A 15,130-nucleotide genomic window follows, 5' to 3' on the forward strand; every position below is an offset into this window, starting at 1 on the left:
TTGTTTGTAGCAGGAGCTGTGGACAGACAGCTTTTCCTTCATGAAGAAAATAAGCTTTTGCTAAACAAAGAGGAGTTAAGGACTCTGCTTCTAAGCATGGGGTGGCCAATAATCATATTTGAAACTAAAGAGATTGTGGTATCAACCAGCAGGGGCAGGGAAATGAGCTGACCCATAACAGCATAATTTGCATGCACAGTCACTGGATGCGGGGGCCTACAGCAAAAATTAATTCCACCTTGCTCCCTAGTAGTGCTTGGTGTGGGAATGCTAACACTGAGATGCTTATTATGACTTGCATGCTCCTACTCTGGCAACCATGTGAACCGAGAACTACCGGAAGTACAAGCTGGGTTTAGAAGAGGCAGAGGAACTAGAGATCAAATCGCCAACATTCGCTGCATCATGGAGAAAGCAAGAGAATTCCAGAAAAACGTCTCTTTCTGCTTCATTGACTACGCTAAAGCCTTTGATTGTGTGGATCACAACAAACTGTGGCAAATTCTTAAAGTGATGGGAGTACCAGACCACCTTACCTGTCTCCTGAGAAACCTGTACGAGGGTCAAGAAGCAACGGTAAGAACCAGACATGGAACAACCGAGCGGTTCAAAATTGGGAAAGGAGTACGACAAGGCTGTATATTGTCGCCCTGCTTATTTAACTTATATGCAGAGTACATCATGAGAAACGCCAGGTTGGATGAATCACAGGTCGGAATTACGATTGCCAGGAGAATTGTCAACAACCTCAGATACGCAGACGATACCACCCTAATGGCAGAAAGCAAAGAGGATCTAAAGAGCTTCTTGTTGACGGTGAAAGTGGAGAGTGCAAAAGCTGGTTTGAAACTCAACATTAAAAAAACTAAGATCATGGCATCTGGCCCCATCACTTGCTGGCATATAGAAGGGGAAGAAATGGAAGCAGTGACATTTTATTTTCTTGGGCTCCAAGATCACCGCAGACGGTGACTGTAGTCATGAAATTAAAAGACACTTGCTCCTTGGGAGGAAAGCTATGGCAAACCTAGACAGCATAGTAAGAAGCAGAGACATCACCTTGCCGACAAAGATTCGTATAATCAAAGCTATGGTTTTTCCCAGTAGTAATGTATGGCTGTGAGAGCTGGACTATAAGGAAATATTTTGGCCACCTAATGCAAAGAGAAAAGTCACTGGAAAAGACCCTGATGCTGGGAAAGACTGAAGGCAAAAAGAGAAGGGGATGGCAGAGGATGAGATGGCTAGATAGCATCACCGATGCAATGAATATGAATTTGAGCACACTCCGGGAGAGAGCGGAGGACAGGAAGGCCTGGCGTGCTATGGTCCTTCCATAGAGTCAGACACAACTTAATGACTGAACAACAACAACAACAACTCTGGCAACCAACAAGGAGCCGTTCTGACTGGTTGACAATCCTACATTGGCAAGTAGTTGAGTTGGATCAGAGACCCAGGTTCAATTCCCTGCTCAGCTATAAAGCTCACTAGGTTGGATTGGGCCAGTTACTATCAGCTGAATTTACCTTACAGGTTTGTTGTATGCAAGAATTTGACATGTACCACTTTGAGCTCTTTGGAAGGTGGAAGGCAAATATGAGAAATGATAAAGAAAAGATATTACAGTAATCTGTCTTCTTTTGCAGTTATTTGTCTGAGGTGGTGAACAGTCTGTAAAATTGCACACTAGAACCTGCTAGTCAAACTTCTTATGCTCAAAGAACCCTTTCTGAGCTGATTTGTCTGGCAAAGAATATGTGTGTATGTGTACATCAGAATCTACATAAGGTGTAGGCAACCTTTTGGGCTTGTAAACTTGAGAAACTGTCCTGGGCACCACCATAAGTTAGCTGCCATGGGTGGGCATGGCTAGTCATAAAGGACAAGTAACCTGTGCAGAAACATTCATGGGAAATTAAGATGGCAGCAGCTAGAGGCTCCTACTTTGCTTTGAAGCAATCACAGCTGTCAGCTGGAAAATATAAAAATATTTTTTTAATGGGAATTGGGAGGAGTCGGGTGTCTCAGTGGGAAGGTGTCCAGGGGCATATTGGTGCCCATGGGCACCACACTGTCTACCCCTGCCCTATATGTTGCAGAGGATTCTGTGGTATTCAATCATTTTACATGGTGCTGCTAGGCCTTTTGGGCCTAACAGCAATTTCCCAGGCTGAACTGAGTGCGTTTTGGAAGGTGTTCAGCATTCCACTGCAGGATATACATATGAAAATATTTAAGTTACTTATGTATAGATCAATCCAAAAACGGGACCCAGCAAGAATTCAGAAACTTGACCAAAAAAATAAACCCTTGTGAAAATAGCCCAGTTTCAATACAACATTTCTATGCAGGTACACTCAAGACTTGTGTAAGTAAAGCTAAACCAACAGGACAAAATGTTACTATATTTGACCTTAGTTCCATGCACATTTTAAACACGGTAACTGAAACAGGCCTAAAAGCAGAATTTGTGAGTGAATGAGTATATCACCACAATCGACCTGCATATATCTCCAAATACCTCTACCCAGCCTGAATGGTTCCTATCAAAAACCTGCATCCCCTCTCCATTTGTGAACCTCAAACATGCATTTGTGTTAATACATTTTAAGGGATGGAGAGAAAATATTAAAGGGCCCAGGAGCCTTATTTTGAATTCATAAACAAAATCACTTTCTGAAAAGATACAATTCACACATGCAGTATGAAAGCTGGCAGGGGTCAGTTGTCCAGAAATATAGTTTTGTTATGTTTGGAAAAGGGTGAAAGACAGGAAACACATTTTGCAGAAAATGCCTAACTCCATCCAGCTTAAGGAAGGTGCTACAGCTTTCCACCAGTCATTCACACTCCTCTTCCCCCTACAAATTTCATTGACACAAAGGTTGATACCATACGTTTGGCACATCTGTGGCAAGTGCAACAGGCCATGTCAATCTTATACCAACCTGACTGGCTGCCTATTTGTTTCTGGGCTCAATTTAGAATGCTGGTGTATGTCTTAAAAGCCCTAAGGGAGCAATCCTATGGCCCTTAGACAGCATCCGATGGGCCATAGGATATTTCACATTCCCAGCTCCGAGGTTCAAGACAGCACTCTGACCTTGGAGCTGGGAATCAGAGCTCTGATCCCCTGACCCTTTGCAGGTGGCGCAGAAAGAAGCATGCTGGCAGCTCTCCGATGTCGGGAACTTGACCTCAGAGATAGGGAGAAGGGGGTGCTCTGGTGGTTGGGGAGGGAAGGAGACTGGAGAGGACAGGATATGAACTATCCCTCCCCCTCCAGATCGCCCCAGCTAGATGGGCAAAAAAGTCTAGTGAAAATGCAGAGTGGGAGGAGCGGAGAGGTGAATGTGGCCTCCCCGCTCCTTTCTCTGCATTGGATGATCGTAAGCCTCCGAGTTCGGGGGCTTAGGGCTATCGCGATAGGATTGCACCCTAAGTGGCCTAAGACCAGTATACTTCGAGAGCCATTTTCTCCTATATGAACCTCTTGAAGCCTTGCACTTGGCCTCTTCTCTCTCCCATCCACCATTAGAGATTCAGGGGCCAGGGTCTTTTTCAGGGTGGGGGCTGAAGCTTTAGAATGTCCTGTCAGGGTGCTTCTCTTTCCACTCTTGGGGCTTAGAAAGTTCAGATATTCAAGCAGACTTTTATTGTTTACCTGGGTTTTTTTTAACAATTATTATCAGTCTGTGGCTGGTATCTTGTAGTTTTGATGCACATTCTGTAATTGTTTGTTGTTGTTTTGGCCTTTTTTAACTGTTCTGATTTGATTTAATTTTTATACTTGAATTTATATGGTATACTAATAGCAAATTCATTATCTGAGTGTGGATCGTCATTTAGCCCATACAGTACCATCCGCACACAAGAGGGAGGCATTAGCGTAAGCTCAAGGTTTGCAGAAGCACCCAAAAACAAATAAGGGGGGAACCCTTCAGGGGGACTCCAAAAACAGCCCATTGGGGACTGAACATGCTCAATGGTCACAGAATGCTGACATGATTGTTGGGGTGGTGGGAATGGAAAACAAGGGTGACAAGTGAGGAGAGGGAATGGAATATAGTATTGGAAGAGGGTATGGCTGGCTGGAACCCTGAACAGGAGCATTCCACATGGCATTTTGTTGCAGGTCCCATTTGTTTATTTATTGTTGGAATTTATAGCCCACCATTCAGTCAAAATCATCAGGGCAGCTTGCAGTACCATTAATAAAACTAAATAAAATTGAATAAAACATACAATCAGTAAAAAAAATCCTCAAAGGAAGCATTAAGAAATTAGACAGGAGCCAGGAAAGAACAAGTAAGCATAAATTAAAAGATTTTTATTGTAAACTGCATCAAGTCTAATACCACAGAGAAAAGTGGGATATATATTTAATTATTATTATTATTATACCCTCATGTTGCCTAATGCCTCTAGGCTGACTGGGGATGATGGGAATTGTAGTTCAGCACATTTATTTATTTATTTGCAATATTTCTATACTGCTCCACATCAAAGATTTTGGAGCTGTGAATAGCAAAATAAAAGAATAAAATCCGAGAATTAAAACAATTAAAACATTTTAAAAGAATGGGTGAACTTAATAAACTGCAGCTGGCATTCAGGGACGCCTCTCAGAAGAACAACATATTCAGGGGGCACTGAATCGGCTGAAAGCAACACAACGTTGGCGCTTGCCTGACCTCCAAAGGCAGGGAATTCCACAGGAAGGGGGCCACTATACTGAAGGCTTTCTCCCTGGTGGACTCCAACCCACATATGAAGGCAGCTGTGCAGTAAGTTAGTTTACAGCTGTTTCTTAGGGCGCGTTTAGATCGGAGTTTTCCACATTGCTACTTCTTATACACAAAATCAGAAATGGAGGAAGTATGCCTGTGATTTGCAGTGTGGTGAATAAATGCACCTCAGCCTCCCCTGAGAAGGGAACATGCTCACATATGCACACCTTGCGTTACGTAGCAGTGTTTTCCAAATTGCATTCATAGGAACCTCCATCACTCCTCATCACACACACACACACACAGCTTCCTTGGTAAGCAAAATCAATACAGAAAGGGTTCATTAGGTATAATGACCACAAAATCCCCTGCTAATTCCCAGCCCTGTTACCAGAGATGCTTTCAGACCTGGAGATGCCAGAGACTGAACCTGGGACTTTCTGTATGAAAAGCAGATGCTGCACCACTGATATGGGACCCTTCTTCAGCCTGCACTGCCACCGAGCAATAGCATCAGAATGTAGGAACACAGCGCATAGCACAGGAACATAGGAAGCTGCCTTATACAAGGTCACACCATTGGTCCATTGGACTGGCAGTGGCTCTCCAGGGTTTCTGTCAGGATTCTTACCTAGGGACTGAACCTGGGATTTTTTACATGCAAAGCAGATGCTCTGCCACAGCACTATGCCCCCACACCCTGATCTTTCACCTTCCCTATTACTGTGGACTCACCAAGATGCCATGGTTCTCAGGTGGTACCCTTAAAGAGATACAAGTAGGTAAAAGAGCCTCGTTCACTCACTGTCTAATGCAGCTAGACATGGCTCCCTTCAGATGTGCTGGACTGCAGCTTTCATCATTCCCATACAAGGCTGAGCGAGACCATGCTCATGTACAGAACTATATTCAACTATTTACTCCTAATTTTCTTAGCGCAGCACATGTTAAAATCATTACTTCATCAGCTTTGGGGCCAGGACATTCCTTCCCCTCTTGCAAACTCCTGAGCCTTGCTTGTTCATTGGCCAATTGTGCCATGCAAAACGTTTTGAGTGCATGCACATTTCTCAGGATTCCATTCGGTGGAATGAGGCTGCCACCTTAGGCAGCTGCTTTTGGGTGTCATGAAAGGGCATTACATTTTTAGTTAGTAAAAATATAAAAATATCAGGAAGGGAGAGAGGAATGGGGGGGGGTTCTGCCTTGGAATTAACTTACAGGGGCAGGGGGAAGGTTGTGCATCAGTTTCTGCTCCACCTCAGGCAGCAAAATGTCTTTCTTGGGTCAGCCCTGGATGTTAGAGTGCAACATTGTCTAGCTGAAAAGACACCTACTGTATCTTTGTTGATTCTACCATTCATTTGAGGTTTATGGCTCAAGGTTCGAGCTATGTAACATCTCATTCACCCTTCACTTATTCCCATTCTACAGACAAGGATCATGGCTGGCTGGCTGGGGATGTTGGGAGTTGTAGTCTGACACATCCGGAACGCACCAGGTTGGGGAATTCTGCCCTAAATGGGTTGAGACTTGAAATATTGCCTTCTCCCTAATTTATTGAAGACTATACGTTGCTTTCCAACGAAAGGTTATCAAAGCACTTTACATAGTAGATTTTAATTTACACCTTTTTCTTTGAGAATCTTGCGGGACTTATCAGGCAGACAGTATTCAGTGGTTCCAGGCACTCAGTACTCTTGGTAGAAGAGGATGGTGAAGATGCTGGGGAAATAGTAAGTGGAAGAGATCCACTCCCCAGTCCTTTTCTGGATGCGCTGCCTTGAGAGATTAGGGTGGTGCCCATAAAGCGGTGCCCTAGTTCTGCAATGTCCCCCCAGGCAGGCTCACTGGATGCCAATTCTTTTATTGTTTCAAGTGAAGTTGAAAGCTCTACACAGCATAGGTTACCTCCCAAACTGCCTGGTCCCATATGAATCTTCCCATCTTTTGAAATCGGCTACAGAGGCCCTGCTCTTTGGAATGCCCATGTGAGCACATGTACCAGGGCCTCCTGGGTGGTGGTGCCACTATTGTGGAACTCCCTCCCCATGGAGACTTGTCAGGCTCCATCTCTTTTTGTTTTTCAACAGATGGTTAAGAGCTTTTTGTTTAAACTCACTTTAAATCAACAGCCAGCTGTTTTTACAGGAATTGTAGTAGTCATGCCTTACCAGTTTGTTGTTTTAATGGTTAACTTTTGTTTTACTGTGTTTTCTTTTCATTCTATGCCATTTGGGTTATTATTTTAATAGAAAAGTGGGATACAATTAATAAACTAACTTTTAATTCTCCGGGGCTTTTAATGGGTGATTGACAGCTGCTGCTTTTATGGCCTTAACTCTCAATTTTTAGATAGTTTTAGCACTGCTTTTCCCCCTAATGTTTCATTACTGGTTTATGTTGAAGTTGCTGTAAACTGCTTTAGGTATTTTAAAGAAAAGTGGTAGATAATATTTAAAACATCTAAGAAATAGAGACCACAGTAGTTGTAAAGTAGGGATGAGGGAACGATATGGCCCTCCAGATGTTGTTGGACTACAACACCCAGCATTCCTCACCATTGCCTATGCTGGCTAGGGCTGATGGGAATTGCGGCCTACCAACATTTGGAGGGCCACACATTCTCCACCCCTGCTGTAAAGGCACACCAAGAATGGCATTCAGCTATCATGTCCAAATATTTAAAATGATGCCAATTCTGACACAGATGTACCCTTCAAAATTAATCTGTTCCCTTCTCATGTACTTTGATTCTAAGGTATCCATATCTGAGCACAAGAAAAGCAACTTGGGGCGCAATCCTATGGGGATAGGTGGCTGCCTCCGAATTTGGAGGCAACCGCCTATCCAATGAAGGGCAGGCGAAGCGCAGAGGGGATCATCCCCTCCGCGCTTCACCTGCCCTGCATTTGTGGCTAGACAGCCAATTTCGGCTGTCTAGCTGCGGGAAGGTGGAGCAGAGGAAGCAGGAACCTACATTTCCACCTTCCCCACCCCAGAACGCCCCTCGGAACGCCCCGTTTCCGCCTCTCCACGCTCCTCTTCCAAGCATGGAGCATGGGACCATTCCGAGCTGCCTGTGAGGCAGCGCAGGACGGTGGGAAGGTCGGTCTCCGGAAACCCGCATGTCCTATGGCCGTCTAGCCACTGACTAGTGGCCATAGTAGGTCTGCGGTGGCTTAGTGGTTAAGACGCTGAACTGCAGACTGGAAGGTCGGCAGGTCAGCACTTCGAGACCCGAGTGCTGCGTGACGGAGTGAGCTCCCGTCTTCAGTCCCAGCTTCTGCCAACCTAGCAGTTCGAAAGCAAGAAATTGCAAGTAGATAAATAGGTACCGCCTCGGCGGGAAAGGTGACAGCGCTCTGTGCACCTCGGTGTTCAGTCATGCCGGCCACATGACCACGGAAGCGTCTTCGGACAGTGCTGGCTCTTCGGCTTAGAAACGGGGTTGAGTACCGCACCCTAGAGTCGGACACGACCTTTACCTTTTAGTGGCCATAGGATTGCTCCCTCCAAAGTGGTCCTGCCTGAGATAGGATCTGAAATTTCTACCAGATCCAAGCCCAATACTCAGTCTTATGGCTCTTATGCATACATAACAGAACAGTCATCTAGACATTTCAGAGTAAGTGTGTGTGTGGGGGGAGGGAACCTGAGGACAAATCACTGGCAACTCAGTCCACAGGCAGCAGTGACAACGAAGGGAAGATGTTGCTAAATTCTTTCCTCTTTGCCTGAAGTTGTCTCTGCAGAACTCAGCAGGACCTGCTTTTCAAAATACACATACACACACACAGGTGCACACAAAATTCTCATTTCCCTGTCTTCTTAGTCCTGGGGTGGGGCCGTGGGGGTCTAATGTACACTTGGCTTCATGGTGCAGTTTGTTTTTGGAGCCTTGGGGCAGCTTTGATCTATCAATGCAGCTTCTCTTAAAAGGATTCCTTTAGTGCCTTTGATAATCTGCATTAAACTTCCTTGGCTTGACTACTGAGCAATTAAAACGGAGTTTTGCTCTTGCATGGCAACATTGCTGGCAGAAATTGAATTTATGCAGAAAGTTGGTGCTCGCTCCACACATGAAAAACTCACAGGAGGAGCACATCAGACCTAGGGTGGTGTAATGGACAGTGTTGAACAAGACTAAAGGAGACCTGGATTCAAAACTGTATTCAGTTGTGAAGCTCACTGGTTGGCGCCAGCAAGTCACGTTTTCTCTCAAAAATACTTCTTCACACAAAGTGTAATTAATTTATGGACTGCTGCTATGAGCTTAGGCAGCTTTAAAAGAGGAATGGACAGATTTGTGGAGGTTATGTCTATTCATGGCTGCAAGTTATGATGGTTCTCAGGAAATTCCAGGTTGCTTGAGAAGCAGCATGCCACCACACAACAAAAATACTACCTCCAGAATTAGAACCACCATGACTCTGAACACATTGCTGGGGAACAACCGTGGGAGAAGACTATGGCCTTCATGTCTTGCTTGTGGGCTTCTCAGAGGTATCTGGTTGAGGAAGGAGGATGCTAGACTAGACCAGCCTTTGGTCTGATATATCAGGACTCTTATGTTCTCTCAGCCTAATCTACTACAGAGGATTGCTGCAAGAATGCAAAAATCCCCAGGAGCTAAAAGATTTATCAAGGTTTCCCATCTCCATTGAACAATTTATCCTTTTTTGCCTGCATCTCCAACTTGGGTCCCTTTAGTTCTTGACTCCAACTCCCATTAGCCCCAGCTAGCATGGCCAACGACCAGGGATGAAAGGAGCTGTAGTCCAAAACATGGCCATGTTGGCTGGCAATTATGAGAGTTACAGTCCAACACATCTGGAGGGCACCAGGTTGGATGATCCACACTAAATTAGTCACACTTGGTCCCCACTGAAATCAGCGATCCTCATGACTAACTTTTCATAATGATTTCAAATGGGTAAGTGTGACTAACTGTAGTTTGCTAGTTTGGTGCCTCTTTGCTGTGGGTATACTTCAGAAATGCAGAAGATACTGTCTTAAGTCTTTTACCTTATTTACCTCCTCAGTGCCTTGCACACTATTTGCTGGAAAGGTGGGATACAAATTTAACAAACAGATTCACCTGAACTGCCATAAAGCCCAAAAAAGTCTAGGGACAAAGCAAAGGTTTGGCACACATGAGGGACATTCCAGTTGACTTTGCACATCAGTTCATAGCTTTGACACAGGATTATGGTATGTATAGATGGGTAAATATTTCAAGTTAGAATAGGTAACTTCATATTAGTGTAGCAAAGAAGGGCCCCTAAGAGGTTTTCATTAAGTAGCTGTTCCATACACACATGTAGATTAGTTGATCTCTCACTCAAATAGGTAAATCCACCCTCCTCCCTCTTAAATGGTATGTCCCTAGATTAGGTTGTTTTGGCAGGAGAATATTGATTTGGCCCATTTTTAGCTGACCATTCAAGCTATCCATTCACAGGCTCTGCTACTCCTGACTTTGCATAGTAGTATTTATTAGTACATAGTAGCAAAATGTTTTATTGTATTCCTTGTTGATCTTCATTCTCTCAAAGTGGATTATTGCAATTTCCTACTGAGTCAAAGACTGACTGACTTCTTTTCACAGAATCACAGGGCTGGAAAGAGAACACCAGCCTCCTGTGCAGAGGCAGGACTCTGAACACCCCCAAATAGATTGTTCCATATAGTATATGTTTTCTAGCAACACCCCCCCCCCCTTTAACATCTGCAGATGACATAAGCAGGACTGATTTATCCATTTTTAGGAACAAGTTAGGCATGTTTTGGGGCCCACGGGGAGAAGGTGTTTAAAGTTGAATGCTTGTTCCAAAAACAAAACCTGAGTACTTTTCTAATATTGTGGGGGGACCTTCCCTGATTTTAAAACAGAAATCCTATGAATTTCCCCTTTAAAATGGGTAGTCCGTTCCTTTGTCCAAAGAGTAATTTTTCTTAGAAAATAATTTACATTTGTGAAGTCAACCCTAACTGCATAATGTGGTTGATACTAGGAGGCCTGAGTGCAGCCTTATATAGCCATTCAAAATGAAAACTCTCACAAACATCTTACCAAGATTTAATGTACATTTATTCTTAACACGTGGAACATATAGTATAAAGATTTCATACTGAATAAATGATATTCATTAAGCCAAAAAAGGAAAAAAGGGAGGAATTTACATCAAGTTTTTTAGCTACATCGTCTGAAATACAAATATGCAGAATTCATCACTGAAAAATCTCAATTGTGTTTCTTCATCAGGAACTTCAACTGAACCTAGAACTTTTTCACACCTCGATTAGAAAGAAAAACAAAAAAACAAAAAACCCCAGGAAAAATAAACTATAAGTTGATTGGCTGCTGAGACAGCAATGACTTTATACACAGAGACCTGTACAGCATCCTCCAGAGAAAGAGAGAGAGAGAAAAGAGAGATGTCTGGCAAGAGATTAAATAATTGGTGTCTCGCTTTTGCAGGTCATCAACTCGTTTAACTCGTCATACTATAAAGGGGTGGCAGGGAGAAGGGGAACAAAACTGCAAGGAGTCTGAGGGCATGTGCAATGTACAACGTCATATATATATACACACGTGGCAGCTGTCAGGCTGCAGCTAAAGGTTAAAACCAGTTCTAAGAGGTGATCTCAGGGTTATTCATACAATCAAGGAGGAAGAGAGAAAGAGGTCAGGGTGTTGTAGGTTCACACATGATACTTTGGGGGAAAAGCCTTTTTTTCTCCTCAACATTAACTAAAAACATTTTTAAAAACTACAGCTTGCTGCTGATCCAGCTTTTTTCTTCTTCAATGTGAGACATTATTACAGTATGTTTACAGTTTAAGGTGTACAGTACACGAAGTTCTACACTCTACTGCACAGGCCTCCATTGGACAAGGTCTGTTCACAACTGGTAGCTTCTTGGTTCCTGCAAGATTGTGAATGTACAGCGATAAACCACACAAGAGTTCAGCAGTCACTTTTTTTGTCCTTCAGAGTTTACCATTAAAAACAGTTATGAAAGTAGCGCCTGTCGATGCGATAACAGGACAAAGTTGTTTTCCCCAAACTCACTGTAAACAACAGCAACTTTGGTTAAAATAAAAAAAGTCTTTTTTTTATGTAGGCAGAGCTTTTGTCTCCTTGAACAGGGGGTTAGGACAGATCTGAAGGGAAGAGGTGAGGGGAGGGGGAACATCTTTTCCCCAAGGTAGAAGCAGGACAGCGCAGGGCAGACAGTGGATTCTGAGGTGGTTTTGCATAAATAAAGGGCAACAATCAGTTTCTAAGTCCTCCACTCACACACACGCACACAGGGGGTATAGGCATCCCACGGCTGTCATGACTGGCCAATTAAAAACAGTACGTCACAAATAACTTGTGAAACCAACGAGTTCATCAGAGGCGACACGGAGATGTCCAACAGCCGTGACTCATATAACGTGAACTCAGAGTGGTTCTCGTCCACTTTGGCCAGGGCGAGCAGCGCCCGAGCTGCCCGACGCATCATGTCCACACTGGTCGGCTCAAAGGGAGGGTTTTGCATGTGCATCAGAGTGGCTTGGCTCTGCTGGAACTGAGTGGCTGCCAGGCTGTCCTCCAAGAAGCCTAACAAGTTGCCAATGCTGCCCTTCTGCACAGCAATGGCTCTAGCTGCCAAGCTGTCACCCTGCGCCAGGTTGGCCAGTAGTACCACAGCCATCTCCCGACACACTGGGTTCTTTCGGTCACTGAGGAAACGCACCATGGTGCTGTAGAGTTTCTCCAAGCGACTGAAGGGTGGTGTTGCGAGGATCAAATCCACATTGTTGTCCTGGATGCTGAGTTTGCTGAGGGTTTCCAAAACCAGTCTCTGAGGGGAGAGGACAGCATTAGGCCCCAGGGTTGGCAAAGGATCTTGGGCTTCTGCTGAAGGACACACAGCCCAATGGAGGAGTCCATCCAGGATAGGCAGACAGATGCTCTCTGGGTAGGGTGAAAGATCCAGCTGGCCAGAGATGTTGGCCAGCGTGACCAAAGTGTTTTCGCGCAGCATCTCCAGGCAGTCCCACCACCACTCCACTTTGTTGCAGCTTACTCCTTGGTCCTGCTCCTCTTCCTTCTCGTACGTCAGCGGCGCCTGTTTGCGTTCTGGATGCTTATGATGCAGGAGAATCAGTTTCCCGAGGATCAGCAGCAGGCCAGGGTGTTTAGACATCTCGAAGTCATTGCCTGGCACAAACGACAAGCTCCTGATGATGTTAGACACACAGATGCAGCGCCTAGATAACGAGTCCTGCCAGTCTAGACGCGTGCAGAGGGGTGTCTCATCTTTACTGTGAGGTTCATCTTCCAGGATTTTTATGTTTCTGTGGCTCTGAGCTGGACTAATGCCAAATGGGAATTTACTGCTTTCCTTCGTCACCGCCACATTTCTGACCTCCTCCTCCGGTAATGAGCCTGGTCGTGCCGAAAGCATGTCATCCATGGTAGCCGTTATCCTTTTCTCTGGAGGACCATCAGACGGAGGGGACTCTCCGTCTCGGGTGACCGGGCTGGCCTCAGCTACGGAACATTTTCGCAAGACAGAGTTGCAGGAAGCTCGTTTGTGAGTCAACAACAGCTCCATTTTGCTTTCGAAGTGGGTTTGAATGTGTTCAGTGGTGTCTCCCCCACCAATCCGCCAGTGCAGCAGCCCACTCTCGAACTCCTGTACCCGGCCAAGTTTGTCGGAATAATCTACCACAAATGGGTCGTTCTTCTGCACTATCTTGACTGGAAGCTTGTCGAATTTACTGACAAGCTTCTCCTCACTCTCTAGTGGTGCCGTAGCTTTATTTGCAAAGGCGGCCTCTTCCTCCCCTTCCTCTTCCTCCTCCTCTTCCTCACAGTTAGTACTCTGTGGCTCCTCTTTCTCCCCTTCTTCAGAAGGAGGACTCGAAGATTTGCAGAACCTTTCAGGATCCAATAGTGTTTTTTGCCCTGGATCTCCCACCTCGTATTCCTTCAGGATTCCAAAGATTTCAATCAGGCAACGCCGGAAATATTCCACTAGTAGCTCCAACAACCCTGGCAGCTGCAAGGCGAAAGAGTGTAAGAGGAGATTAAGACTAACTCAATACAGGCAGGTACGTGCAGAGGTGCAAATGGAGATGCGAAAACAAGCGTCAGTTGACACTGTTACTTTGTCTCTATAAGTGTTCTCTCTCTCTCTCTCTCTCTGTCCTATGTTAATAAGTAACAACAATCTTTTCTCCATTTTCCAGATGACCACTTAGCGCTTCTTTTGGTTTTTATTTTCCAAGTATCCCTCCCCGACAAGCTCATACATATTCTTCATACAAGTTCTTACAATACTCTTAGGACACAATCCTATGCATGTTTAGAGAGAAAAAAATCCTACAACTCCCAGCATTCCCCCAGCCAGCCATGCTGGCTGGGGGAATACTGGGAGCTATAGGACTTTTTTCTTTCTGAACATGCATGGGATTGTGCCCTTATTGCACTGCTAGCTAGTGAGAAAATGAATTAACAGAGGTACTGGTAAAGGCGGGCAAAGCTCCATAGAAGAGCATATACTTTCCATGGACAAAGTCCCAGGTTCAATTATAGGCACTCCCAACTAAAGGATCTTTCTTAGGTGGAAGGACTAGGAAAAACCTCTCTCTGCCTCAGGCCTTGGATAGCTGTTGCCAGTCAGATTAGACAGCACTAGGGGGGCCAAGGTAAAGATAGCTTCATATGTTTATACAAATTTAAGCATAAAAAGGAGAGGAAGCACCAGAAGGATGAAAATCCAAAGAGAGGGCAAAGTTCAAACTGATTTTCAGAAAATGAAAAAAAAAAAAAAAGTATACTAAATTGTGCTCAACATGTTTCTACTTATGATCTTTGGGGGAAAGAAATGCTGTCTTATTACAGCAATTCACTTAGAACATATATCAGGTGTAGTGTGAGATTTTCTAGCCCTTGAAGATAACCATGGCTCAGTTCAAGCATAATGCCAAACCATGGTTTGGTGCTATATGAACAAGCTTGGTATATGCCTCAGGGTTATGCAGTTCTACCTTCTGTGCTTGAGTTCTCTTCCTCTCCCTAGTTTACATCAAAACCACATTTTAGCATTACATCTGAACCAGCAAACTATTGTTTGCACCTGACCTCCAAACCAAACCTTGGTTTACAATCCTGATTTGTGCTTGCCTTGCAAATCAGGGTTTCATCATGGTTTGCAGTGCAAGCGCAAACCAGAGCTTTACCAGTTTGGATGTAATAAGAAAATGTGGTTTGCTGCAAAAGAAGGGAAGGAAGGAACTGCAGCACACAAGGGACATGGAGTGTGCAATTCCAAGGCTCATTCCAAGGCTGTTCATATAGCACCAAACCATGGGTTGATGTTACATCTGAGCCAAGC

General features: G+C 44.6%; 1 protein-coding gene across 2 annotated transcripts in view; it reads right to left on the reverse strand.

Annotated features, from left to right (window-relative positions):
* Nucleotides 1-10,799: 10,799 nt before the first annotated feature.
* ARID1A (AT-rich interaction domain 1A) overlaps nt 10,800-15,130 on the reverse strand; it is a 91,277-nt gene continuing 86,946 nt past the window's right edge. For both annotated transcript variants that reach the window (XM_084815792.1, XM_084815791.1), the window contains exon 20: nt 10,800-13,792. In XM_084815792.1, the coding sequence (XP_084671918.1) occupies nt 12,077-13,792 (1,716 nt within the window). In that variant the 3' untranslated portion in view covers nt 10,800-12,076. The remainder of the gene's footprint in view (nt 13,793-15,130) is intronic.

This window comes from Heloderma suspectum, chromosome 10, assembly GCF_057233095.1.
Source record: "Heloderma suspectum isolate Gila_16-S chromosome 10, 16-S_ref, whole genome shotgun sequence".
Taxonomy (NCBI): Eukaryota; Metazoa; Chordata; class Lepidosauria; order Squamata; family Helodermatidae; genus Heloderma; species Heloderma suspectum.